The sequence below is a fragment of the Pungitius pungitius genome, chromosome 2 (assembly GCF_949316345.1).
Source record: "Pungitius pungitius chromosome 2, fPunPun2.1, whole genome shotgun sequence".
NCBI classification, from domain to species: domain Eukaryota; kingdom Metazoa; phylum Chordata; class Actinopteri; order Perciformes; family Gasterosteidae; genus Pungitius; species Pungitius pungitius.
Window position 1 is genome coordinate 25,193,026 of NC_084901.1, and position 25,590 is coordinate 25,218,615.

The 25,590-nt window shown below is 42.4% G+C and overlaps 2 protein-coding genes across 6 annotated transcripts in view; both read left to right on the top strand.

Moving 5' to 3' along the window:
* Positions 1-1,895: 1,895 nt before the first annotated feature.
* On the top strand, positions 1,896-4,119 carry LOC119210682 (trypsin inhibitor ClTI-1-like). The gene is made up of 4 exons (XM_037460933.2): positions 1,896-2,041; positions 3,055-3,125; positions 3,429-3,541; positions 3,977-4,119. The coding sequence occupies exons 1-4, from the start codon at positions 1,993-1,995 to the stop codon at positions 4,029-4,031; spliced, it is 288 nt and encodes a 95-aa protein (XP_037316830.1). The 5' UTR covers positions 1,896-1,992; the 3' UTR covers positions 4,032-4,119.
* Positions 4,120-5,133: 1,014 nt separating this feature from the next.
* LOC119210662 (storkhead-box protein 2-like) overlaps positions 5,134-25,590 on the top strand; it is a 34,252-nt gene continuing 13,795 nt past the window's right edge. For 2 of the 5 annotated variants that reach the window (XR_005119674.2, XM_037460887.2), the window contains exons 1-2: positions 5,135-6,332; positions 24,946-25,098. Coding sequence is in view for 4 of the 5 variants with exons in the window: in XM_037460887.2 (XP_037316784.2) it covers positions 5,993-6,332; positions 24,946-25,098 (493 nt within the window). In the remaining variant the exon portion in view is untranslated. Of the gene's footprint in view, positions 6,333-13,263; positions 14,672-23,628; positions 23,941-24,945; positions 25,099-25,590 lie in introns of those variants that run through there. The other 3 variants (XM_037460889.2, XM_037460890.2, XM_037460891.2) reach the window with 3 other exon arrangements.

Consider the following 25,590-nt stretch of genomic DNA (forward strand, 5'->3'; position numbering starts at 1 on the left):
ATCTTCTTTCCCCACACAGGGACACATCCACTACAGGGACTCAATGCATCTAGTGTATTACATTTCATTCAGTTCAAATCAATTCAATTCAATTTACTTTGTATAGGCCAATATCAGAGGGCTTTACAGTCTGTACACATGCAACATTATTTAACCGAAAACCCTCACATTGTCATGGGAGAAAAATCACTCAAATGCAAAAACCTTCTACAGAGAGTAAAATGGAAGAAACCTAAGGGAGAAGGGCTGAGGAGGATCCCTCTCCCGGGATGAACAGAATGCAATAGATATCATGTGTACAGAATCAATAATGTAAACAATGTACAATACTTTCAACTAATACAACATAATGATTCAAATATTGAGTGTAGTAAGCCAGGTGCTAGGCAGGGCCACTGCAGGAACCACCACCATCAGCTATTGTAACGTCTAATTAGTCTCATCATGTCTCTTTTTATCTGTGTGTGTGTGAGTGTGTTTCCCCTGATTGCACTCAGCTGCCCGGTCCACCCAGCTGCCTCCAATTGTGTCATCACTCGACTCATGTATACTCCACTGTGTTCACCGCTTCAGTTGTCAGATTGCCATTGTTCTTTCCCTTGTGCTCATTGTGTCTCTTGTGCCAATACCTTGTGTTTCTTTGACCTAAGACGTTGGTTGTTTTTCCCTGCTTTGGTTGGAGTCATTTTAAGTTCATTTGATTATTACTATTGGTGATTAGTAAAGAACCATCCTTTTGACTTCCTCTCGTCTCCAGTGTCAGTCTCTGCTCTTGAGTCCTAACCCAGCCTTGAAGCGTTACAGATGTTACCACCATCGCTTGTAACCAGCACATGATTTAAGCCCCATCAAATATAACTACCATCCACAGATACGTGTGGGGAGGGAAAGCACAAAGACTTCAGGAAAGCAAAGTCTGTAACGTTGGTTTATGATGTTGACTAATAATGATAGCGGCAGCAGGTGTCAGCAGGGCCGTGGAAGGAGGCAGGACCCCATCATCATGGTGATGATGAGGTCATGTTCCCATCTGGACCAGTCAGCATATTATAATATGTTACAGTAAAGTATAAAGTATTTCACAGTACACTATACAGTGTATCATGTATTTATCACAGTGTTGTATTTGTTATTTGTGTAGTATAGTATACTATATCATGGTATTGTTGCCTCTACAGTAAAATAGCATATGATACAGTTTAATATGGTACATTTTGTACAGTGTAATATAGTATAACATGGTGTTGTTTAATATGTGTTCTTCAGAATACTATGGAACATAGTACGGTGCGTTGATCGCAGTTTATCGCAATATCTTATATTAAGTATAATTTGGTTAGCATGGTATCCTAAAACAGACAAGTACGTATGTCTCAGTACACACACATAATATATTTGTATAGAATCCTTACAGCTAAAATGGCATAAATAGGCTATACATTATCATAATTATATTCAATTCAATTCAATTCATTTTAATTTGTATAGCCCAAAATCACAAATTTGCCTCAGAGGGCTTTACAGTCTGTACACATGCAACATCCTCTGTCCCGAAACCCTCACATCATTATTATATGATTTGATTATTTACAGTACATTGATTGTTTGTACCTTACTGTTCACACTGTATGTAGGACTGTGACAAAGTATTCTAAACTTTTTCCGCAGCTTTCAAATGTTACTCACAATGAACTGGCAGATGGACCTTCTGTTGAAATAGTTTGTCAAACTGTTTATGTGTTTCAAACCATTTCCAAAAGTCTCAGATGACCTTGAGCCTGCTGACTTGATGTTTCTTTTTCCAGAGTGTCATTCCTGTGACCTAATGGTGTTATGGTGTGACACAAATGAGCAGGTATGTGTCACCTGGCCTTTACAATGCAGCCAATCAGAGGGCAGCTCCAACCAGCTCAGCAGGTTGTGCTCGAAAAGCAAACAAAGTGTGAAACACACACCTGCTACACTCAGAGACACGTCTGCAACCTGCTAGTCATGAAGCTGACCGCACTGTTCTGTTCTGTTTTGCTGCTCTTGGTCTCTGGTGAGTTTATTTACAGCATGAACTAATGACATTAACACATCGTTTGGTTTTATAAATGTTTTTCCCTGTATACCCAAAACAATGGAACGAGTATGACTTTTTCTTCTCATTCCCAGGGTAGTTCTCGTAAAATGTGATTTGTTTTTTAGAAATTTGACAGAAAAATAAACAAAGTGACGGCAAGTGTTTGAAAAAAACATTTTGAAAAAGTATTTAATGATGTCACCCCAATATTTTTAAGAAGATAAGATTTTAGGGCTCATTAAGAGACTATGATAATGATTTGTGGATGTAGTTTAAAATTACATTACAATTGGTAAACACTGCATAGTATTGAGTAAACCTGCTTAAGCTCTTCATATGTAATACAATTAAAAACGTTGAGTAATATGCAACCTAATCTTGAGTGATATTTCAAATTAAACGGATGAATGTATTTTTGATGAAACGTTGAACGTGTTTTTATTGTTAAAGCAGAACTAAAGGTAAAAATGAGGACAGGTGGCATGATTACACTCAAACTGGGGTGGATCATGTTGTTTTGTCGAGTTGTGTTGAATCAGCCATCTCAAGGGACTCAAATAAGAGGTATAAGGACACGCAGTCCTTCAATTATTGATGCTGGACTCTTCTTACCTAACCCCCCTTACCTAACCCCCCCTATCGACTGAAACACCTGTTGCTACTTCCTCATCCATCATCTTCCGATAAACACGGTCCCTTGGATCCACCTACGCAGTTTGGTGTGGGGAAAATTCCTCGAGTATGAACTGCCGTACCAAACCTTAACAACGCCGCTCTACAGAATCACGCAGTGATTCTAGATTTGCTTGATCCCCGGGCTGCTGTTGTGGATGTTGATCTGATTAAGGTTAAACGTTGTGTAACACATTCATGATCTTTTGTATGATCGGTGAATAAAGACCTATCAAGTTTTACAGGAACAGTGTTGTTCCTGTAAAACCAAGTTAATGTTTGTTCCCTATTAGAATCTGATCGGTGTGTGTGTGTAGTCCTGTCCCACAGGACTGTGGCAGAGATGAATGATGCACCTGAACAAGGAGCCAATGATGGATTCACACAGGTGAGACTGCTGGGTGTGTCAATCTAATTCTGTATGTTGTATTGACTGACGGTTTATAGTACAGATTCTGATATCTGAATGTCTCAACATGTCAATGGCTAAGTGGAATAACTTTAGCAATGCTGATAGAGCTAACCGTTTTTACCTGAAGAGGAGCTGGGGAGTGGATACTATGCTTCTCGTAATCACAAACAGGAAGTGCAGTTCGTTTTCAAAATCGGATTGATTAATGTTAAGAACAATCTGTTTACATAACCTAAATGTTTCTAATCAGCAATCCTGTAACTGCCTGTGTTTGTACAGGCTGACTGTGAGAAGTATTACGTCCAAGCCGGCTGCACTAAGGAGTATGATCCAGTATGTGGCAATGATGGAACGACCTACAGCACCGAATGTGTTCTCTGCCAGTACAACAGGCACGTAACAAACACACACACACACACACACACACACACAACACGTCCCCTGCAGGTCAAAATGATGTCGGCTAACTTATTGCTTTGTGTTTGAGTTCACGCTTTGGTGAATTCCCCCAAGTGTGAGCATGAGCAGCTTTTCTCATCACCAGACATCCTTCGCTCAAATTCGGTTACACAATTCCTCACTATAGTTCTATGCAGGCTGCTATTAGTAACCCGGATATTTGCATGTGGTCTCTAATATTTAACAATATCAATTTGTTCACAGAAACAGACAAGATGCTAATGGCACAATGGCAGCACCCCCCCCCCCCATAGAAAAAAAACATTAATAAGGATCATGAACTCTTATTTTATTAATATTTGCTGATTTATTTCTAATCCTGGCAGCATGACCACAATGATGTAATGTGTTCTCTTTGTTTCTTACAGAGAACAGAAGAAAAATGTGATAGTCTCACTCAGAGGGGAGTGCCCATCTCCGTGACAGTCCAGGCTGTGACAATCCAGTGACACACGCACACATAAACATAGTATTCATTCCATTTAACTCAATAAAGTTACATACTGCAAAATGTTTTCTGTCTGTTTATTCAACCTATGTGTATGTAAATGTATTTTAAAGAAGGTGCTCTGAACTGCTCTTTTAGTCATGACCCATTTCATTTTAAAGATTTTAACAGTGTCATTGTATGTGTTTTCTTGAGTTGTATATGTATTGTGCTGAGGGCCATTTTGTTAGTTAGTCAGTAATCCTTTCGTATGGTTACTTCATTAGTAGGTTTTCTGATCTGGTCTGTCCAAATGTTCTAGTAGTCTGTCTGTACGGTCTGGTGGTCTGTCAATATGGTTTGATAGTTTGAAATGTTGCCAGTTAAAAAAAGCTTATAGCAATAGTTTTTCAAATATTTTGTCACTTTTTAATTTTTTTTTAATGAAAGCAGGGAAAAGGCTGGGCTGTTGGTATGAAAGCCTTTTCTTTTTATTTGAATTTAGCAGGGGAAACGTACTAAATATAAAATACAAGATTTTAACTGGAATGCTAGTGTTGGAAACTTAATGAATTTCTATATATGTGGTCTAATGAAAATCACAAACACGCTTAAACTTATTCACGAAAATATCTGAAAACGAAAATGTAAATGGCATTATTTCACAGTGATGAAACCCAATGCAAATGTGTGTTGCTGCATTTTCGTCCTTGTTAGCACTGCTACATGGGGCTGGTTGAGATGGCATGGCCCAGAGCCTTCACTAGTAATATTGTGCTTACACCCAGGCCCACACTAACAACATGCATGGTGCAGAAACAGCATTTTGCTTATGAGAGAAACATTCACCTAAAATATAACAAACTATAACTTAATGACTAATTTGTATCAAATAATTATAGTAGGAAAAAGCAGTGTAAAAAACGTTTGTCAATTCATTTAGACTTTGAGGATTTGGAAAGGATTTATTGTTTAAGGAGGGAAGTAAGCGGTGGACATTTATAAGAGAACAATTGTATTCTGAAAACAGGGTTAGAATTGTTCAGAGGGCAGAAGCACGCCAAACATCCAATGTCCTGTATTTCTCAGTATGTACCGGCCCACTTGGAAACTAGTTCATGACAAAGGGAGCCCACCACTCGAGCACGAAAAACTCTCTCACATGACTGGCTTTAAGGGCTCTTAAAGGTCCCCTGCTGACCGCATTCGTTCACAAACCACCTGTTGCGTTGTGCGTCTTAATCTGAAAATGTGGCCGGAAGATGGTGTGCTCGGTGTTGTGGACGCCGCCTTTACGCGGCTCCGTAACGGTGCCCGCCGTCCCCGTACCTGGATGAGACCGTCCTGCATCCAGCGGTGTTCTTTCGCACCGTACTGAAGCGCGTCCGGCGCGAGAAAGGACTATATTCACCGGCGGCTGAAGAGATATTACCTCCTGGTGAACCGTCAAAGGCTAAAGAAGAATAAGACCAAGTGTCCCACGAAACCCGACTGATACCTGGCGACGAGGAAGACTGGTGCTGGGGTGGCTCTCCGCATCTGTTGCCTGGGTGAATTCATTAACACGGTAGCATCCAGCTAGCTAGGTTTACTGCAAGGTGCCGAACACAACGACGTTTAAATTCTACCGAAATCGCCAATGTCAACTCTCTTTGGTAGCGCACAGCGCTCGACATGAGTACTCGGTAAATACCGGGTTCGGTTCCGGTGCGAGATCTTCCATCCGTAAAAGAAGACGGACCTAAAGGTGTAGGAATGGCTTTCATGTAAGGGGCTAGCCAGCTAGCTTCATGGAAATCCAGTGGTAGGCTATGCGGCGGCTGCAGCGTAGCTCCTAGCTACACACCCTGCTAGCTGGAATGGAGCGCTTGTTTCCCATTATGCCTCACTGGGTCTCACATGGATTCAATACAATGAGAACACAGTATTCGATAGTCCGCTAAAGGCCGACGTGATAATGGAGTCTTTCCTGCAGATAGCTCCCCATTCCCTGGCTATAGTGTTGTCCAGGGTCGGGGCTGGGGAGGCGCTGGGGGCGGCCGGGGTGTCAGAGAGCGACGCGTTGCCGAGACATCACACCGGCTACGAGATATTTGCCGATTTCAAAGCAGAAAATACCCAGCAACATGTGTGGAACCAGAGGATTACCGAAGCTGTGTCCGAGACCTTCTTTCTAGGATGGATAGACGAGCATGTGCTGCTGATCCAGGGGAAGGAGGACCACCTGGAGGTGCTCAGGGAGGGATGGATGCGGAGGTCGCTCAATCCGCCGCGGGGATTCACCATCAAATACCTGGGTAAGGCCTGCTACAGCCACCACGGTCTGCTACTTTGGGCCGACTCATTCTGTATTCTTATGTTTCCATGGATTCTATGCGCCGACATTGTCTCCATTCAGCATCGGGCATGATTGCTGCCCATCATCATAGCATGTTGGATGGTCTCTGTTGCATTCAGGGTCATTTCTATCTAAAACGTGACATATACGGGACACATTGAACCTTTTTTTTTATTTAATCACATTTGATTTCTATTTGTCATTGGGGTAGATCAAAAATGGATAATGTATTATGGAGTACCTTGCGCCACACTCTTTTCATCTGGTTTAGTTTGTTTTTCCTAAAGTGTGTTTTTGCATCTGATTATGACAAACCTACCAAACAAGATAATCAATTCTTTTGGCCCAAAGGAACATCCCGGGAAACATCAGTTGGATTGTTTGTTTTTATTTTTGGAATATGTAACAGGGTAGATAGACCCTGTGAAGTCTTCATGTTGTACCGGCTATCCTTTACAGAGTTTACAGTGAGTCAGTCTATGGAAGTAAATCTGTGCCATCGGGGGTTGAAATAAAAAGGTGATTGAATTTCTAGCACTGAATATTTATGCATTGAAATTATGTACCTGAATGTTTTTCAACATTTAAACGCCGCAAAAAATTTCAACCTAAAAAAAAAAAACTGTTGAAATATTCAGCCGCAAAAGAAATGGAGGTTACAATATTCAACCCCAAAAATGTCAACCTTGACACACCAACATCCGGGACACTAAGGAAGAGCTATCGATTCTAGATTCAAGATCAGGAGCGTGCGTCAAGCTAAAGGAGCGAGCACCCAATACAACTTGGGCTTCGGATTGTAGCCATGTCCAATAATAACGGGGCTTTAACTCTTCTTCATGCCATCAGTATGGTTTGTGTCTAAGATTCCGTAATAGACAGCTGACATTTTTACATTAACAGACTGTATTGGACATGAACTAAGCGGAAGTTAAACGAGAGCGTACAGCCGCTCAGAATACGCCTCTTCTTCTAGTTTTGAATTAATTTAATGATGCTGAGATCCTTGGACAAGCTGTTAGGAGTGATTGGCGGAGTTTTGAATCCAGGAACGCGCTTGAAGAGGCACATGAGCCGCTGTAGCGTAGCGGGGGGGCGGCAGCGGCTTTAACGGAGCGTGCAGACGCATAAACCCGACAGGACATGCAGGAATAACCGCAGTAGCGCCGAGTGCGGAAAGTGGTCGGTGGAAGGATCCTTTTTCTGAGCGGCACAAGCCGATCTCAGTTGGGTATTAAGCGGCATTCAAAGTCCACGTAACGTTAAATGAGTCTTTATGACCATGGGTAAACTTTATTGAGGAATTGGCACAACACAGCGACCTTCAAGTAGCGCAGAGTCTTACATAAAGGGATGTACGTCTTAATGCGAGGCTTTAGAATTTATCTCAAAGGGATCCTGTATTTGCTCATACAGTCTGAAACGAGCACCCATTTTTCAGTGACGGTGTTACGTGCCTACTGGTTTGGCTACGGGTGCGTGTTTGTTTTCCCCCGGCAGGCAGGTGTTGTCTGCCTCCGTCACTTCAGTCGTCACACATTTGCAAACATATTGTGCTGAAAATGTTCAAAAATGCATCCCATATCCATTGCAGCGATTACGATTGTATAAGTGAGCACTACGTCACTGCCACGTATGAAGAAATACATAAAAGAACATTTATTAAAAGTCCGCCACAACCGGGATTCGAACCGTGTCGCGCAAAATAACGTTGTGCCACAAAGCGGCTGCGCTACACACTCGCCCAACCGAGCTTATAGGATTTCTGCTGATTTGTATAGTTGTAATAAAGTTGTATATCGTCAGTGGCAAGCAAAAGTTTTGGTTCAGGGTGAACATTATATGTTCTTTTATGTATTTCTTCATACGTTTCCACACTGATGGCATAAAGAAGAGTTAAAGCCCCGTTATTATTGGACATGGCTACAATCCGAAGCCGAAGGTGTTTTGGGTGCTCGCTCCTTTTGCTTGACGCACGCTCCTGATCTTTAATCTAGAATCGATAGCTCTTCCTTAGTGTCCCGGATGTTGGTGTGTCAAGGTTGACATTTTTTGGGTTGAATATTGTAACCTCAATTTCTTTTGCGGCGGAATATTTCAACAGTTTGTTTTTTTTAGGTTGAATTTTTTTGCGGTGTTTTAAAGTTGAAAAACATTCAGGTACATAATTTCAATGCATAAATATTCAGTGCTAGAAATTCAATCACCTTTTTATTTCAACCCCCGATGGCACAGATTTACTTCCATATCAGTCAGTCGGATGTGGGAATCTTTATCTCAATTCAAATATGACTTCAGTTTTCTCATTTGTTTATCACCACATGACTGAAAACCAGAACATCAAAGTGAGGTCCCATTTAACGCAAGCTCAGGTTAGCAAACGCATGTAATGTAAAGTGAAGATGTGAAAACCTTTCATTTAGAAGCCACTAGTCTAGAGGCTTTACTCATCTCATTTCATCTCTCAATCAGAGGGTCAGCGGTTTGATCTATGTACCCGTGTCGATGTGTTCTTGGGCAAGACCCTTCACTCCAAGTTTGTCCTTAAGCCTATGTCTTCGGTGAAACAAATAGGTATGAGTGTTTGAGTCCTAATGGGTAGGAGGCCCTATTATCAATGTGTGGATGAATCAATGATGACATGAAGTGTTGAAGTGCTTTGAAGAGAGGAAGTTGATGTACCATTTTGTTTTAGGCAGTATATGCTGCCTGTTGCTGATGTCAGCACCAAACACCCAAAAGGAGCATGTGTGAAGTCAACAGTAATGCTGTAGCTGCAGACCTGCAGCCAGGGCTCACCTAAGATGGGCCAATCCATGAAGGTGGACCTGCTTTTACTATTTAACTGATTAATCTGTAAAATTCAATCATCAGCTCACGGATAAATGGTTGATGATTATTAACATCTCAACTTCTCACTTGTGAATACATATTTTTTGTGTCAGCCCTATTAAATGATCAGTCCTGATATACCTGGGTGGTGTCCATTATGTGAACAGACAATGCACAAATATTTCTTAGGTAGCACATCCGATCATGTTGAAATGTTAAGAATTTTACGTTTACTTACCCACAAACAAAATGTTTAAGTCAAAATGGGTCATCCAAGTGACTTGTGTAGATCTGAAGGGTTTTTATTTTTTGGGGTCAACTGGCCGGCGAGCGTTTCTGGGATCGGAGTGAGACAAGGAGAAAAGTTGACGTTGCGATCTTTGCAAACATATTTGACGTTAGGAGCCTTTGCCAATCGGCATTGAGATCTCTACAACTAAATCTAGCGACTTTCCCGGGTGTCACTGGAGTCTGGTGTCTGATGTGAAAGCACGTATTGTTCTGCAATTTTCTGTCTCACAGGAGCCTCACGCAGCAGTCAGAGCAGAGAGGAGACACTAAATAATTCTGTCATTCAAATTCTCAACTCAAAAACATTATGCTGTATTCTAGTTGGTTGGTTTCCTTTTTTATGCCAAACACTTATTATTTTTTTCTCCTTTTAGCAGTAATTTAAAAGGTATTTAATTCCTTAAATGTGTTCTCTAGTAATGTGCAGATTCTCTGGAACGGTTGTATTGATAGACGGAACTGTTTGTCTCCTCCATAGACGATACACTTCTCCATTAGCTCGCAGTCATCGCTGTGTATGGGGGAGGGAGGGGGGGTTGGATCTTCTGCTCTGATTAAAGAGAAGAAAGACAGTAGTTGCATAAAACAGGTTTTATTTTTGTGTGTGTAGTCGGGAACTTTGTTTGTGGGAGAACTTACACAAAGCCGTGCACACATGTGTGCGGATCTTGCAAGTGCACACCCATGGGCGTGAGTACGTGTGACTCTTAACTATGCTGACCCAAGGCTGTTTGGCTTTGGCCGTCCAGCATAGTATTCCAATGAAGCGTAATGTTTTCTCATCACCCTTAAATATCACAGATGAGTTAAGGGATAGTAATCCTTCATTATGTGTCCACAACAATAGGGAAGGCTTTTTTCCGTGTTTTAATAGTAATTCTTTGCATTGAGTGAGTTACTGTATTATTATCATTATTATTATTATTATCAAATCAACTTACTTGCTGCCTCTCTGCGTGACCGTTTTGTGACTGCAGTGAAGTATTGTACACCAACAAATATGGATTGAAGCAGAATCTTCAACTATGAATAATTTGGAATTGATTACATCTATCTTTTTTCATTAAATGTAGACCTGTAGAGTCCTAATTGTCTAGGGGGTCTTTGGCAAAGAGGCGTTGATGCTTCTCACATGAGAACAATCCTGTTCTTGCTTCCTCTTGTGCTGCTCTCCTCAGCAGCATCAATGAGAGCTCGTCTGTGTGGCTTAGGGGCACTCAAACAGTGGAGCTTCCATTAGTCAGAATGTGGTTACTCCACAGCTTACACACACACACACACACACCCTGGATCGTGTACAGACAGATGAAGTCTATTTTGATGGTAATTGAGCTGAGACTTTAATCAGGAGGAAATAACTGTGTGCTTGTGTGTGGGCGTGGAGCTTTCTGGCACTTTAACTTGTGGCATCTTTCTCTCTCCTCTCTAGTTTGCCTTGCTTTGATTTTTGTAACATGTTTTAACGATTTGATTTGAAATAAAAGTTGTGTGCTTACAGAACAGGATATGTGTCATCAAAGCAAAAACACAACAGTAGTATGTTTTGATGAAAGCTGCTAAAAAAAGAGGGCTGGGAGAAATATTGTAGGGAGACGGGAACAAATACCCTGGAGACTCGTTGTGATTCTAGCAAACTTTTTCTCCGTTCTTGTGTAAATTAAATTGTTTGCGACTGACAATGGGAATTTGTGTTTTCCGTCATCTCATGATGAAAGGTTTTATGTGTGATGCTGGTTTTGGAACCTGAAGATGGTTAGTCCACTAGGGGACAGCAGTTCCCAGTAAATGTGAACCTCTGTACTTCCTGGCTGCGGGTGCTCCCTCTTGCAGCTCTGTCACCACACTGCTCAAATGAACTCATTCCAGGATCTGAGAAATACCCACAAAAGAATGGACGAAGGAGATCCAGACGTTGTGTCTGTTTGCATGCTGCTCTGCTGCTGTAGAGTCAGGGTCATGTCAGGAAACTTGTTATTTGTTACTGGGACGGCACTTCAAAGTATCTTTACCCACACTTATAATACTGTTTCACCAAACGGGAATAATATTTTAGTAAGTAGGTAAACTTAGTCTATACTTTTTCTTTGACATACAGCGGGTGAAATAGTATTGAACACGTCACTATTTTCTTAGTAAATATATTTCCAAAGGAGCTATTGAAATGCATACAAATGCATACATACATACAAAGAAACCAAAACAAAGAAGTTCAGAAAAAAGCCTAGACAATATAATATTTTACCAAATAAATATCAATTTTGTAGGCTATAACACATAAATCACATTCAAATACTTAACAATGAACAATGAGTCAAACACACTATTGGATTTGGTTGGTGGTTTAAAAAAAATAAAATGAGACAATGATATACAATTCTACACATTTTATTTGACTAGAAAATAACACATACATTTCTTCAAGCTATATAAAAAAATCCTGTATGAAATCACATGATGATATAAGGGTTATATTCAGGACATTTAGGCAACATAAGCAGGCAGTGCTATATGTGTCACAAAAGCAACTACACCAGCAGACTGAAGTGTCTGAAAAAACAGCTCGGCAAACAAATTACATTTCGCAATAAATTAATAAAGTTAAGAATAACTACTGTTTTCAAAATCCAAGTATACCTGGGGTGATATGAACAAGTGCTCAAACATATTAAACAACAACAAACCAAAGGTATACTCCCTCTTGTGGCTAAATAACTTGTCTACAAAAATGTATTAAATATACATGAGGGGTGTACTATTTTCAGGCTCTTACTCCATTTAAATGCAGTACTATACATTATACATACATATAAACATTTTTACATTGCATTACATGTCATTTAGCTGACTCTTTTATCCAAAACGACTTACAATTGCACTTTGGCTTCTTGTTTTTATTGTATCAAATAAGCCGATTTACAACTTGCCATAGATAAGAGCCATTATAAGTACAATTTAAGTGCTACAATTTGATATTGTTTTAGTCAATGTACAGTCTGAAAAGGTGTGTCTTTAGTTTGCAACGGATGTAAAGGCTCTCTCCCATCCTGATGTCATCAGAGAACTCTGTTGGCAGATGCAGAGCGAAGTATGCGTGTAGGGATTGACCATGTCCTGGATGTAGACTGGACCAGATCCATTCACAACATGGTATGTGAGCACCGATCTCTTGATCTGGATGCCGGCAGCCACTGGTAACCAGGGAAGAGAGCGGAGGAGTGGAGTAGTGTGGGAGAAATCAGGAAGGTTAAAGACCAGTCAGGCTGCTGCATTCTGGATGAGCTGCAGAGGTCGAATGGCGGTAGCAGGGAGATAAGTAGGTTGAGGACAGGGCTGTTGTCCAGACACTCATTGATCGTAAGGTGGCACACCAAAAATACCCAATGTCACAGCAGAAATAAAGAATTTAGGCAAGGAAATAACAAGTTACTGGATGCAGCAATTCATCTGCAAAATTGTTTGTGCTTACGGACATGAATGTAACATGGACAATACTGCCAAAGCGCTGCGTTATTGTGAGATCATAGAGGAAAAAGAGACAATGACTCCTTGCTCAGTGTGTGTGTCAAGGAGAGGGAGTGAGGCGCTGCATGGACATGTTGGCTGTGTGTGTGTGTGTGTCACTAGTGTTCACAACAATGTATATTGCCTGTGTTGCTCTGTGTTGCAGCATTTGGTCAGTGTGCTGTGAACGAAGAGCTCCATGCTGATTGGCTGGCTGGTGGACTCTTAGAAAACACTCTGACCCAGGTCTTAGTGGGTCTTCAGTGACGCTAATGTTTTCACTGAGTAGTATTTGGCTGTAGGACGTCAGTGGGTTTTCTATGAATGGGTAGCACCGCTTATCTTGAGCGTGTGTGTGTGTGGGGAGGGGTTGACTACATGATCCTCCTCTCCCTCTTGTCCCTCCTCTCCAACAACAACACGGTGAGCGGCAGAGGGAGAGCAGACAGGCGAGCAGCAGGCAGCGCGAGAGAGGAGAGCACGGACCAAAGAGAAGACAAAGGAGAATCTGAATCTGCAGCACCCTGCTCTGGATTAACCCTTTCTCCCCACTAAATGCTGCTCCTTGTGAATTCCTCCCTTTTACACGTCTTCCATCACCCCTCTGCTCTGCTGTGGTACAATGTCTCTCTCGCTCTCACACACGCATACAAACAGTTTCTTTCCTCGAGGATCCACTACTGGTGTGTGTGTGAGCGGAGTCCTGGGGGAACGGTCATGGATGGAGAGAGAAGAAAGGAGTATGTCTTCTTTTCCCATGGAGATTTCGTCGTTTTCTCTCCTCCTGCTGCGTGAGCCTCTGTCCTCTCCCTTTCTTTTGTATTAGCGCTCACTCCCTATTTTCTTTCTAACCTCCCTTTGCTGCTTTGGCTTTTGTCTATCTGACATGGGTCCAGGCTTTTTGTTTTACCGCCCTCCCTACCCCTTCTAACCGACTCATTCCTCCTGCTTCTACCGGAGGGCAGACCCATACGACTCTCTCGGCTCAGCCACTGAGCAAAGGCACCATGCTAGGCTAACTGCTAGCCACTGGTGTGGTGTGGACACCTCAGCTTTTGTCAGCTAAGTGTGTGCATGTTTGGGTCAATTCAAACATCACAGCAGAAGCATTGGCATACAGTTGACCAGTCATTTCATGGTGGATCTGGTGTGATCTGAGAAGGACTGCAGCAGCAGCAGGAAGGAAGGAGAAGTGGTTTGGCACCTGGAGGGGACAGTAACATGACCATGAGAGAGTCTTGCAAATGCATCATAGGACTTCTTTTATTGGACCACATGGTGATGACTTGATTTTCATTAATGGATTTATTCCCACTAGCGTTCGTCGATGGAATATACGTGAGGAACTGTGCACTTGCAGTCTGGGGACAACCATTTGGCTCAAAGATCCGAAAGTTTTGTTGTGGGAGAAACTTTTTTGACTTGTAGATAGACTGGCCATCTGTCTGCCACCCAGCGTGGCGAAGATGAAGAAGACAAGCAGCCGTACACTCAGGCGGCCATGGCCCAGCTCTGAACTGTTAGAGCGCCTGCTGCCACCAGCAGCCTCGGTAGAGCTTCATAAGAGCTGCCGCTCGCGCAGCGAGAAGGACTACAGAACCCACAAGCACAGCAAGAGGAGCCAGCAGCCTCCACAGTATCTGTGTCAGAGTCCGCCTGCGTACGTACACACAGGTACTGTACCACTGACTGGCCCTCATAGGCATTACAGGGTTTAACTGGTGCTGCAGAACAGCTGATTAGAGAGGTCACATGCAATATACTCCATGTTTACATATAAATGCTCTTAAATGGCTCTTTGGCACTGCAAGTGTGTCGTCTGTGAAATGAATGTACTACTTGCATGTATGTAAGGGGACTTCGTTTTTTAAAATCTGTCTAGAAGTGTGTGAAATATTCTGACCCCTTGAGCAGGGCGCTAAAGCTTCACTGCTTTGTGCAGCTACAGTGAACTTTAGGTCAGACTGCGGCTGTTCCAGGCAGCTTCAGGTGTGCATGTTCCAGGGCTGTCAGTGATGGGAATGATTACTGAGAATCTGCATCACTGCCATAGATCAAAAAGAAATGGTGCACTACTTCCATGTTCACAGTCAAATTCTTCGCTAAGGGACCTGATGGGGGCTGTTGCCATGGATACTGAATGTTTTCAATGGTAATGGGATTGGTGACTCTTGCCACCACCATCAGCTGATTACATATCGCTGTTACCTTGACTACAGTGCAGGTGATGTGCGGTGTTTACAGATGTAGCAATGACGAGGTGATCGGGCTGCTTCTATGTGACTTTGTGTTGTAGATGTTATGCTCTTGAAGCTACGGTACCTGCATAAAGTGGAACTAACATGTAAGGATAATTTGGTCCTATAGGCCCCTCGGGACAGTAAAGGGAACGAAGCATGTGACAGAATAATTGGTAAACACAACAGAGTACTATAAAGAGCCGTCTACTCACTTTATCGCTCATGACTAAAGCTACAGGAAGTGAAGTCGTTCTTCAGTGAATCATATTGTTAACCAGTGAATTCAAGAAAGGCAAAATCTGGAACAAATATTTGCATATACATTCTCTGTAGATTAAAAAACTGAGTAACTATTTGAGGTGGGGTTATAAGAGGGTTTCTGATTATTAGCTAAGAGGAAAACTCTTGAGTTACTAATTGCCAAAATGCTCAGTAATTAGTTTCCCAATGAACCAAAATGAAATCCAATATTAGTGTTTGATATGTTGGGACAGTCACGGTTTCCACCACTGGAATGTGAACCTGCCATAACGTGGGAGCTAGAGGCTGGAAGCTTTGTAATTGTGAGGGGAGTCAGCAGCCTATCACAGACAGAGTGGAGCTAAGCAGCGTACTACCAGAGCTTCCTCTGGTCTCGCAGTAACCTCATGAAGGCTACTTGGAATAGAACCAACAACCGACCGCGTGCCTCCTGAGGCTGATTTATGCCCACTCTACAGTTGAGCTGTGGTGCACAGAGGGAGTGGAGGAAGCTCGTGTGGATGTGCAGTGGGACAGCCACCCCGCTGCTCTATCAGCAACTTTTTAAAGGTTCTTGTGACATTTGGCCAATGCATGACAGCTCTGTAACCATGACCGTAGTGCTTTGGATATACACAAAATGTGGCATTTGTAGCTCTTCAACATCATGGCACAGGTCAAATCTGAAAGAGAGACACTTAGGCCTTGATATGGGGAGCATTGGTCTTATTTTAGGGAGTAGATGCAGACTACGTTTAGTCTCTTTCCAACGCCTACTAACATCAAAAGGAATAGCTCCTCCACCTCCGTGGAGGGGTTTTAGTTGAAAGGAAGGACAACGTGTATTATTAGTACTCATTTTGTCCTTGATCTTATTGTATCTTTACTGAATTGAAGCCTGTGTTGCTCCTGTAGGCCCGGCTTTATAGTAAGATGGGATCCCAGTGTAAACATGGAAGTAATTGTGTTCAGAAGGGCACATTTTAGTCAATGCTACCGATGGTCCTTGTGTTGGGTGTGGTTATTTCCCCAGGGTTAGGCTGCTAAGGTCCTCATGTCCTGCACAAGGCTGCAGTACGGAGAACAGGGCTTTAGATCAGATGATGTCATTTCTTGTAAAGAGGTGAAACATTGATCCTATTTAGCAGAGTCACTTTTTCAAGGTCCAATAGGAGGGTGATAAACAGCAGGGCCGTGTGCAAACGCTGACATTATTCAACTTTTCCTAAAAAGAAAGCCTGGACTGCAAAGGTAAAAACCATTCAGGTTGTGAAGCAGAAAGTAGGCTGTCATGTCTGCTAGGACTCATTCGATGCGGATGTGTGACTGTAGGGTTTTTCTATTTCATTTCAAGTTTTTGTTCAAAACAGTGTTAATACATAGATTATTATGAAAAAATATGATTAAAGCTTTTTGTTCATGATTTTTCATGCAGATACGCATTCAGAAATGACTGCTCACTGGTGTAGTGGCGAGCACGGTGACCTCAGCATCAATGGCTATGGCCACACTACTACATTTTTCTTTTTAAACGCATTTGTTTTGGCACGTTTGCTCTGAGCGTCCACACCACGCTGCCGTTCCAAACTGACCAGCTCGGGTCAGCTTCAATGCATTTTAGCTCCATTAACTGGTCTGAAGACATACTGCTCAAATGTATTAAAGGAACACTCTTTAAGCAGGGTATGGCATGAATTCAATTCCACTTCTCTGGTGGTGATCTGGTCAGGGAAGTAGCAGAGGGGGTTGTTAATCAGTTGGTGTTGATGGAATTAACAACAGGTGATACGACTCCCAAACAGGACTGGTTTGCATAAAGTCATTATCACTACTGTGAGCTTGAGGTGATTTCTTAACCTTTAGGCCTCAAAATTGTGAATTGCAAAATAAATTGTGAGTGTGAACATCACAAGCACACTGATTTACAGAATGTTTTTAGTTTCGGTTACAGACTTTATGAGGGTTGCGTCTTTAAAATGAAGCCCTCTGTATGCTGAAACTTTCAATTTCCATCAACAGATCTGTCATCCTTTTGTTTCTAAGACATCAGTGTATACATATACATCCAACATATTTTTTTTCACATTAAGATTTGCTGTTTTAAAAGTTCTTTTTTTTGATCAGACTACATGGCAGGTTGTCATTGACTGACTAATGTAAAAATATATATTATTTTAAATAATTAATTTCCTTGGGTATTTTATTAAATTATAACTAAATGAGCACTGCTAGTAGACTAATCCAACTTTCATCTGGTGTCCATTTTGGTGGACCCAGTGGACAGAAGAGGAAGTGTGCCCAAAGTCCTTAGAAAACCTCCCATCTTTACAGTAGTAGATGTAGTTGAGGTGATCAATATCATTCTCCATGTTTCTGCTCCATATAGATACATAAACTGTATGTTATCAGTAATTCTAATGATCCCATCTGAAATGCAGCTCTTCTCCTCCCTCCACTGCTCTGGCAGCATGTAAAGCTGCACATGCTGAGTTTGTGAACTCCGTAACCCCCGGTGAGCTGCATCCACACACACACACACACGCTGATGTAATGCAGTCTCCTCTCCTGTAATGCGATTGTAGCTCCTCCTTTTTCAGTTCGCTAAGTTATGCTCAGGGCAACTACCCTAATACGCACGCTCACACACACTCACGTGCACACACAAAAGCACCAAATGTACCTCACCATTGTGCCTTGTTCTTTTTTTCTCACACACTCTCATGCATTCTCACATTTGACATCCTCTCTTTTCTCTCACACACACACACACACACACAAATACTTCTTCTGCCTCTTGACCAATCAGGTGGACCAAAGTCCTGGCCTGGTTTAGAAGGGCTGGGCCCTTGCAGTCCTGGGCCTGCAGCGACTGAGGCTATTTTAGTTCACTTTCCCTGTCCCTGTCTGTCTCTCTCTCACACACACACACTCGCACACATATACAGTGGTAACAGAATGCATATAACTTGAGTTATAAGTCTGACTTGGATTGCAACTATAAAGTAAAATGTAAAGGTAGCATTTTCTTTACCTTTTATATTTTGAGCAATTATTGTATGTAATGGTCATTGTTAAGGTTCATCTGAACTTTTTTCAGTTGAATCGGTTCTGTTATGATGATGTTGGGTTGGTTGAAGTTTTCACCCCATCTTCAACAATTTTTCGATCTATTTCTAGGTAACATTTAGCTTGTCATTGAAGCGTTGTAATAACTATTTTCTTTTGGACACCACACACCTCTAAACCCCTTCAGATAAACATCATCCATTGAGGTGAACTCTAGCGTAGAGTAACTTCAGGGACGTTGGATAATATGGTCAAACTCGTCTATCCCAATATTACATCTGTATGGCAATCAAATCAAATAATACGCCAATGAGCACAGTTTAGTAGCAACACGGGCTGAAGGTGTGGTCGAGTCCAACGCTAGCCAGGTCATCAATGTTCTCCACATTATTGTCATAGACACACATACATGTAATGTGTACAAAGCAGCGCATGTAACATGAATGTCGTAAGCAGCTGACTGACAGAATATTATATACTTCATTCGCAAGTCTGAACATTGTGATTTGGAGGAATGAGCCTCGTCAGTGACGTGTGGAGCAGCTGTATACCAGAAGTAGTCCGGGTGTGTGATGCTTCAGTCACGAGTCCGGTTGGAGATTTGGATGTGTTCCTGTTTGGCAGCAGATGGCTTAAAGGGACATTTCATTTCTCGATCCAACATGTCATTTGGGTTTCTACTAAACCACGTTTTTATGCTCTAATGTATTAAAAACACATATTTCCTACACTGTTACTACACTGTACACTGAATATACCTGCATTATACCACGCTCCATTTTAGCAGATTTTAAAGGAATTGTGTTGCTAGGCAACAGCTTGGCTCCATGTTGACTCTCAGTGGATGTCATTCACATACACTGCAACCACAAATAAGCTGGGACACATTCAGGGGCTAATCCCACTATGATGCGTTGTTACAGGCACAGCTGGTTTAAAAAAGCATTGGCAAAGCAGGTGAGCCAGAACGGCATGGAGCGTCTGTGGGGAGGGGGAGGGGCAAGGCTGCGTGCGAACCTGATCACATGATCACATCAACAGAAAAAGGATAATGCGCTACCTCACTGCAGCCAACCTGGAACCATCCCAACATAGCATTTGAATTGCCCCCTCTATCTCACATAGAGTATCCAACATCTAACTACCTAGCTAGTGCCACCGGGTGACGGATTTAACAAGCAAGTCCTTAAGTTACACCCACATTTCCTTCCATCGAACAGAAAGCTTCCGAGGGGAGAAGAATCAAGGACATTTGTTTCCTCTGAGGCGTCCTGTCAAACAGTATCAATTTCTAATGACTGTGGGACAAAAATAAGCTCCCATTACCTGCAGATTCGATTTTACTGTATTCTATCATTTAACACTAGCCAAAGAAAAGTATAAATTAAGAGCTATTTGGAAAAATTAGATAAAAGCTATTCTTAAAATGAATAAACCAACACGAGCATGATTAATATTGCTTGGACGCCAAAGCTATTTAGGAAAATTTATAAAAACCTGAGATGTTATTTTAAAGTCAACCCTTCAGTTTTCCTTCCATTCAGTTACTGCCATCAAGCAATTGGGCATCTGGATTTTGTCTGACCACTTGCAAAATGGGAGTAAAAACTGCATTTTGCAGCTCAAACCTATTGTAACAATAAACGAGCAGCGTTGGACGGGTCCTCACTACTTCTTGCACGTCGGGGCACTGGGCGAACGGTTACAAATGCGACCGAGGAACCCTGCGGCCGTCGGACAAAGCGTTCGCAAGTCAGTGGACGCTAACCGTGTGGAGTAACGCCAGGAATGCAGCTTTGCAAACTGTATCTTTGACATTATCATGGTCTTAGGCCTTTTATGTCAACATATAACCAGGAGCTTCTGATGTACCATTAAAAATTAAAGCTTAGTCGCCAGCCAATCGCAGGGCAACAGTGAGACAAACAACCATTCACACTTGCATCCATACACCTACGGGCAATTTAGAGTCACCAATCAACCTGATCCCCAGAGCATGTCTTTGGCCTGTGGGAGGAAGCTGCAGTACCAGAGAGAACCCACGCAGACACAAGGAGAACATGCAGACTCCACACAGAAAGGCCACTGGGTGGAGTTGAACCCTCTTGTTGTGAGGCGACCACACCACCGTGCCGCCCCAGTCCTGTCCCATTTATATTTAAAACCATTTAAAAACCTCACACTCAACCACTTACCAGGTGACGTCAGTGAAGTCATCGAGGGTTTAGAGTGGGATTGGGAAATACTGTGCAAAGGAATTCCTCTGTGTTTCAAACTAAAGGGGGATGAGTGTCAAACCGACCACTTTAGCGCTCAACATGGTGGTAGCTGTAAAGCTAGTGGTTAGAATATTGTCCCCGCCAGTCTGACAGGGACATTTTGTTTAAAACAAATTATTTGTAACCACTACTGTGACAAACAACAACAAAAACTGCTTATGCAATACAGTTTCCCACCCAGTTTGCCCCCCCCCCCCCCTCCCCAGTGTCATGAGTCCCGACATGTACTGCTTCTATTATATATTATATAAATGATATATAATAATTACAATTTAATTAAAAAAATGTTTTAATTAAATTTAAAATTGCATATATTTATACATACTCATGTTGTTGACATGTTTCTTTGCTCTACTGTTTGTGAATCAGAATGCTTTGAACTCTTCCAGCATGATGTGGGTGTTGTGCAAATCAGGGGCCCCTTAAAAGAAAAGGGGTGAGCGCTCCCACCCTTTGCCCCCTCCCATGTGAACTGTTTTACCCCTTCAGTACACCCCAGTCCTAACCAGCTTGATCAGTTGAGCAGTCTTTTCACATGATAATCACTTCCAGATTACCACAGACATGCCGCCCTTCTAATGACACTAAATCCACCACTGTGGTTCTCTCTCAGCCTGCTGAATCTGTCTTTGTTTTGTAGCACTTCACGCAACCTCTCATTCCCTCAAAGATGCACTCTTTGATTCTGCTATTGTGGCCCAATGCCTCAAATCATTGGTGTTTTGGTCATTGTAAATGTTATCTTGCTTAAAATCTATCATTAATATTTGTAAGTCTGCAATAGACCAAAAACAAAGGGAGGAGAATCCTGGAGCTCTCTTTCTCTCTGCAAATACACATACTTACCAGTCACTTTATTAGGTAAACCTCACTAGTAAAAGGTTGGAACCCATTTTGCCTTCCGAACTGCCTTAATTCTTTTATGGTATACTTTCAACAAGGTGTTGAAAACATTCCTACACATCTACGATTATGAATCTTCCATTCAAGCACATCCCAAAGGGGTTCCATAGGATTGAGATCAAGTGACTCTAGAGGCCATTGGAGTACAGTAAATTCATTTGGAGACAATATGAGCTGTGCACATCAGAAAATGGGTACACTGTGGTCATAAAGGGATGGACATTTTGTATTTGTATTTTATATTGACTGTTTTAATGTCTATGCACATTGTAAAGCACTTTGTGACCTTGTCTGTGAAAAGCGCTGTACCGATAAATTTGACTTAATTTGACTTAGATTTTTTTCTGAGACCAAAAGATTTTGTTTTGAGAGCAAAAACAATAGTTTCATAAACAAAACTAACAAATAATCAAATCTCAGTTTATATATTTTTACTTTAAATTTACAAATTTGCAATGCAAGAAATTTGCTCTCAAAACATTTTTTTGTTTGCATGGTAAAGATCCAAATCTACCTTCATATTTTTTTTACTTACATGCTCAGCAACAACACTCAGGTAGGCTGCAGCATTTGAACAATGCTCAATTGGCTCTAAGTGAGCCAGGAAAATATCCCCCACAATTACACCACTACCACCAGCCTGAACCGGTGATTCAAGGCAGGATGGTTCCATGCTTTCATGTGGTTGATGCCAAATTCTGACCCCACCATCTGAATGTTGCAGCTGAAATTGAGTGTTGTCCGTTCAGAGATGGTATTCTGCATACCTTGGTTGTAATGAGTGGTTATTTAGCAGCCAAAACAAGCTAACAAGCTTTTTGGAGGAGAAACGGAACTGCACATCACCCTAAAAAAACACCATACCCTCAGTGAACTTTGGAGGTGGGAACATCATAGTGTGGGGCTGCTTTTCAGCAAATGGTTCTGGCAACTTCTGGCAAATTTACAGAGACATTCTTGACAGAAATCTGCTGCCATCTACCAAGATGATGAAGATGAAACGAGGGTGGACATTTCAGCAAGAATGTTCCCAAAAACACAGCCAAGGAAACTCTCAACTGGTTTCAAAGAAAGAAAATAAAGCTGCTAGAATGGCCCGGCAAATCACCTGACTTAAATCCCATTGAAAATCTATGGAAAGAACTGAAGATCAAGATTCATAGAAGATGCCCACGGAACCTTCAATATTAGAAGACTGTGTGGAAGAATGGGCCAAAATCACACCAGAGTAATGCATGAAACTAGTTTCTCCATCCAGGAGGCGTCTTGAAGCTGTCATTACCAACAAAGGCTTTTGTGCAAAGTATTGAACAAATATCAGTAAGCGTGTAAGCTTTGGAAATATATTTACTGAGAAAAATGGTGACGTGTTTAATACTTATTTCATGCGCTGTAGATGGATGAATAAATGTGTATATGGATGTGTGTGTAGAACTACTTTGACTTCCTTGTAATGATAATGTACTATAACTCCACTGCTATATTTAGCAATCGTTTCATAGCGTGTGCGCGTGTCCTACATGCTATAGTGTTCTAACTGGGTCACACCAGAACCCAGCTGCAGTACTGCAACACCGGCTAAAAGAACATGTGTGTGTGCGTGACACACACAGACACACACGGAGTGCAGCAGAGACTGCTACAGAAATCTTGAAAGGGGAGAGACTGTGGAGACGTGTGTGTGCGCGCGTTTCTGTGTGTGATTGATGCAAAGCCACAAAGAGCAACTGGGGATGCGTTGTCATGACAACCCTCATGGCAGCCCGCCCACAAGCTTGTATGTCTGTGGGCATCACACGGCGAGGGAGGGGAGAAAAAGCACGGGTGAGGAGTGAGGCGGTTTGTGATTGGTCACACCCCCTTGTCTTTGTGTGGCGCAAGGGATTGTGGGAAGCCCTTGACTGAATGCTCATTTGTGTGTGTGCGTGTATGTGAGTGAGAAAAGAGTGAAATGGTGGGCTGTGTGTGCGCGCGCATGAGACAAGAGGACGACGCGCGCGTCCTGTGTGTGTGTGTGTGTGTGTAAGTGTGCGCGCGCGCACGTACGTACGTGAGAGGAGAGGGGGAGGAGCAGAATGTGTGAGTGGGAGAGAGAAGGATGAGCTAGTGCGTGAGAGGGAGAACCGTAGAGAGCTGTGCTGCCACCAGATGCTCTGCTAGGCTTTTTGACCGGATTCTACATTTTTCCAAAAGGAGTGGATTGTTATCAGCCAAGGTTTGCCTGTCAGGTGCTATCTGTCTGTCTCACTGTCTGCTGGTCTGTCCCACTGTTTCATTGGCTAGCTTGTTAGCAGCAGCTGCTAGTTAGCATTAGCATCAAAGCGTTACAACGAGAGAGAGAGAGAGAGATACAGGAGGGAGAGAATAAATGATACAGACATATTGTAGGAGAGGTAGACACTGGACGTATACAGAAAGCCAGAGAAATGGAGGGAGGGCCAAATGAAGGCCGAGAGGGAGTGCATGACAAAAGGTGGGGGTGTGGTTTCGGGCTGTGGACAAAGGAGGCTGGCTGATTGTTTACTACCACTGCAGTGAGGGAGACATGGACCATCCATCGTGCTCCCACTTTCTTTCAGCCTCTCTTTGGATTCACACAGCTGCAGTCTTTCTCTCCTTACCCCTCTGCCCTCCATATCATTTTGTCCTCCTCCTCTCCTGACTAGCCCCCCCCCCCTTTTTTGAACTGTTTAGTAGTTATGGAGTGAGTGGGGCTGAAAGCTGCAAAAAAAACCTTCTTTACCTCAAACTTAGTGATTTTGTCTGCAGGACTGTATCAGGAACCACCATTAAAACCCAGCAGCTGATGTTCCACTTAGTGCTGTGTCTCTGCATGTGAGCTAGCGGCCTTTGGTCAGTGTGGACATTGTCAGTTGTTAAACCGCTTCTACAGCAAGCAGATATTGTAGTAGTAGCGGTTGTAGGGGTTTGTCTTTTATAACTTTGCTTTTATTTGGTCAAGCCAAAGGGGGACTCACCGTATTGGATCATATTTATTGGATAACCAATAGTAGAGAGGTGACAAAAAATTGTGGAAGAGAAATATGGTCCTGGGCCAGACAACCGGGACAGCCAGGGCTTTATTTTTAAATGTGACACGAGGTCGATCTAACATATGAGACTGGACGGTGTCCATATGTCCCACACGTCCTGGTTAAAACAAATTTGTAACCAGTAAAACTCAACGGGATTAATTTCTGTCATTTCTGTCTTTTCACAGGTGATGTGTCACCCATCAGTATGTCCCCCATCAGCCAATCGCAATTCATCCCTTTGGGAGAGGTATTGCTATTGGCTATCTCTGCTATGAACTCCGCCCACAAGCCTGTCACTCAGGAGGCCCTGACTGAACATCTGCAGACATGCTTTCCCGGTAATTTCAGCTCACACACCTACACAAGTCGACAGCTGACTCCATCCATCATCTGATGCCACTCCGTTATATTATGTTATATTCAACGGACACAAAGAAGATACAGATCTTTTTTTGTGTTCACTGTTGTAATAGCAGCTGGTATAAAAAAAGCCAACATCTTTTAAATTACACAAGTTTCCGGTTCATTTTACTGCTAATATTTTGGGGCTAATATATTCACTAATCCACTAGTCACTAATTGCTGTAACTCACAATTTTTGTAAACAGCTTTTACTTCTTGTTTAATACCGTCTCTGACTGTCATCTGACTGCTTGATCTCTATTAAGGACCCGCCCCGGGGTGTTAGGGGCTGCTTTTGTGGGATTTATCATTGACCCCGCGTCTTTGTTGCAGTAGGTGGGATAACAATAACAAATTAGATTTATCGCCGTTCCACTGTGCTAGCGGACTAACCAGAGTACAAACTAAACAGATTTCCTGTGCTAGTG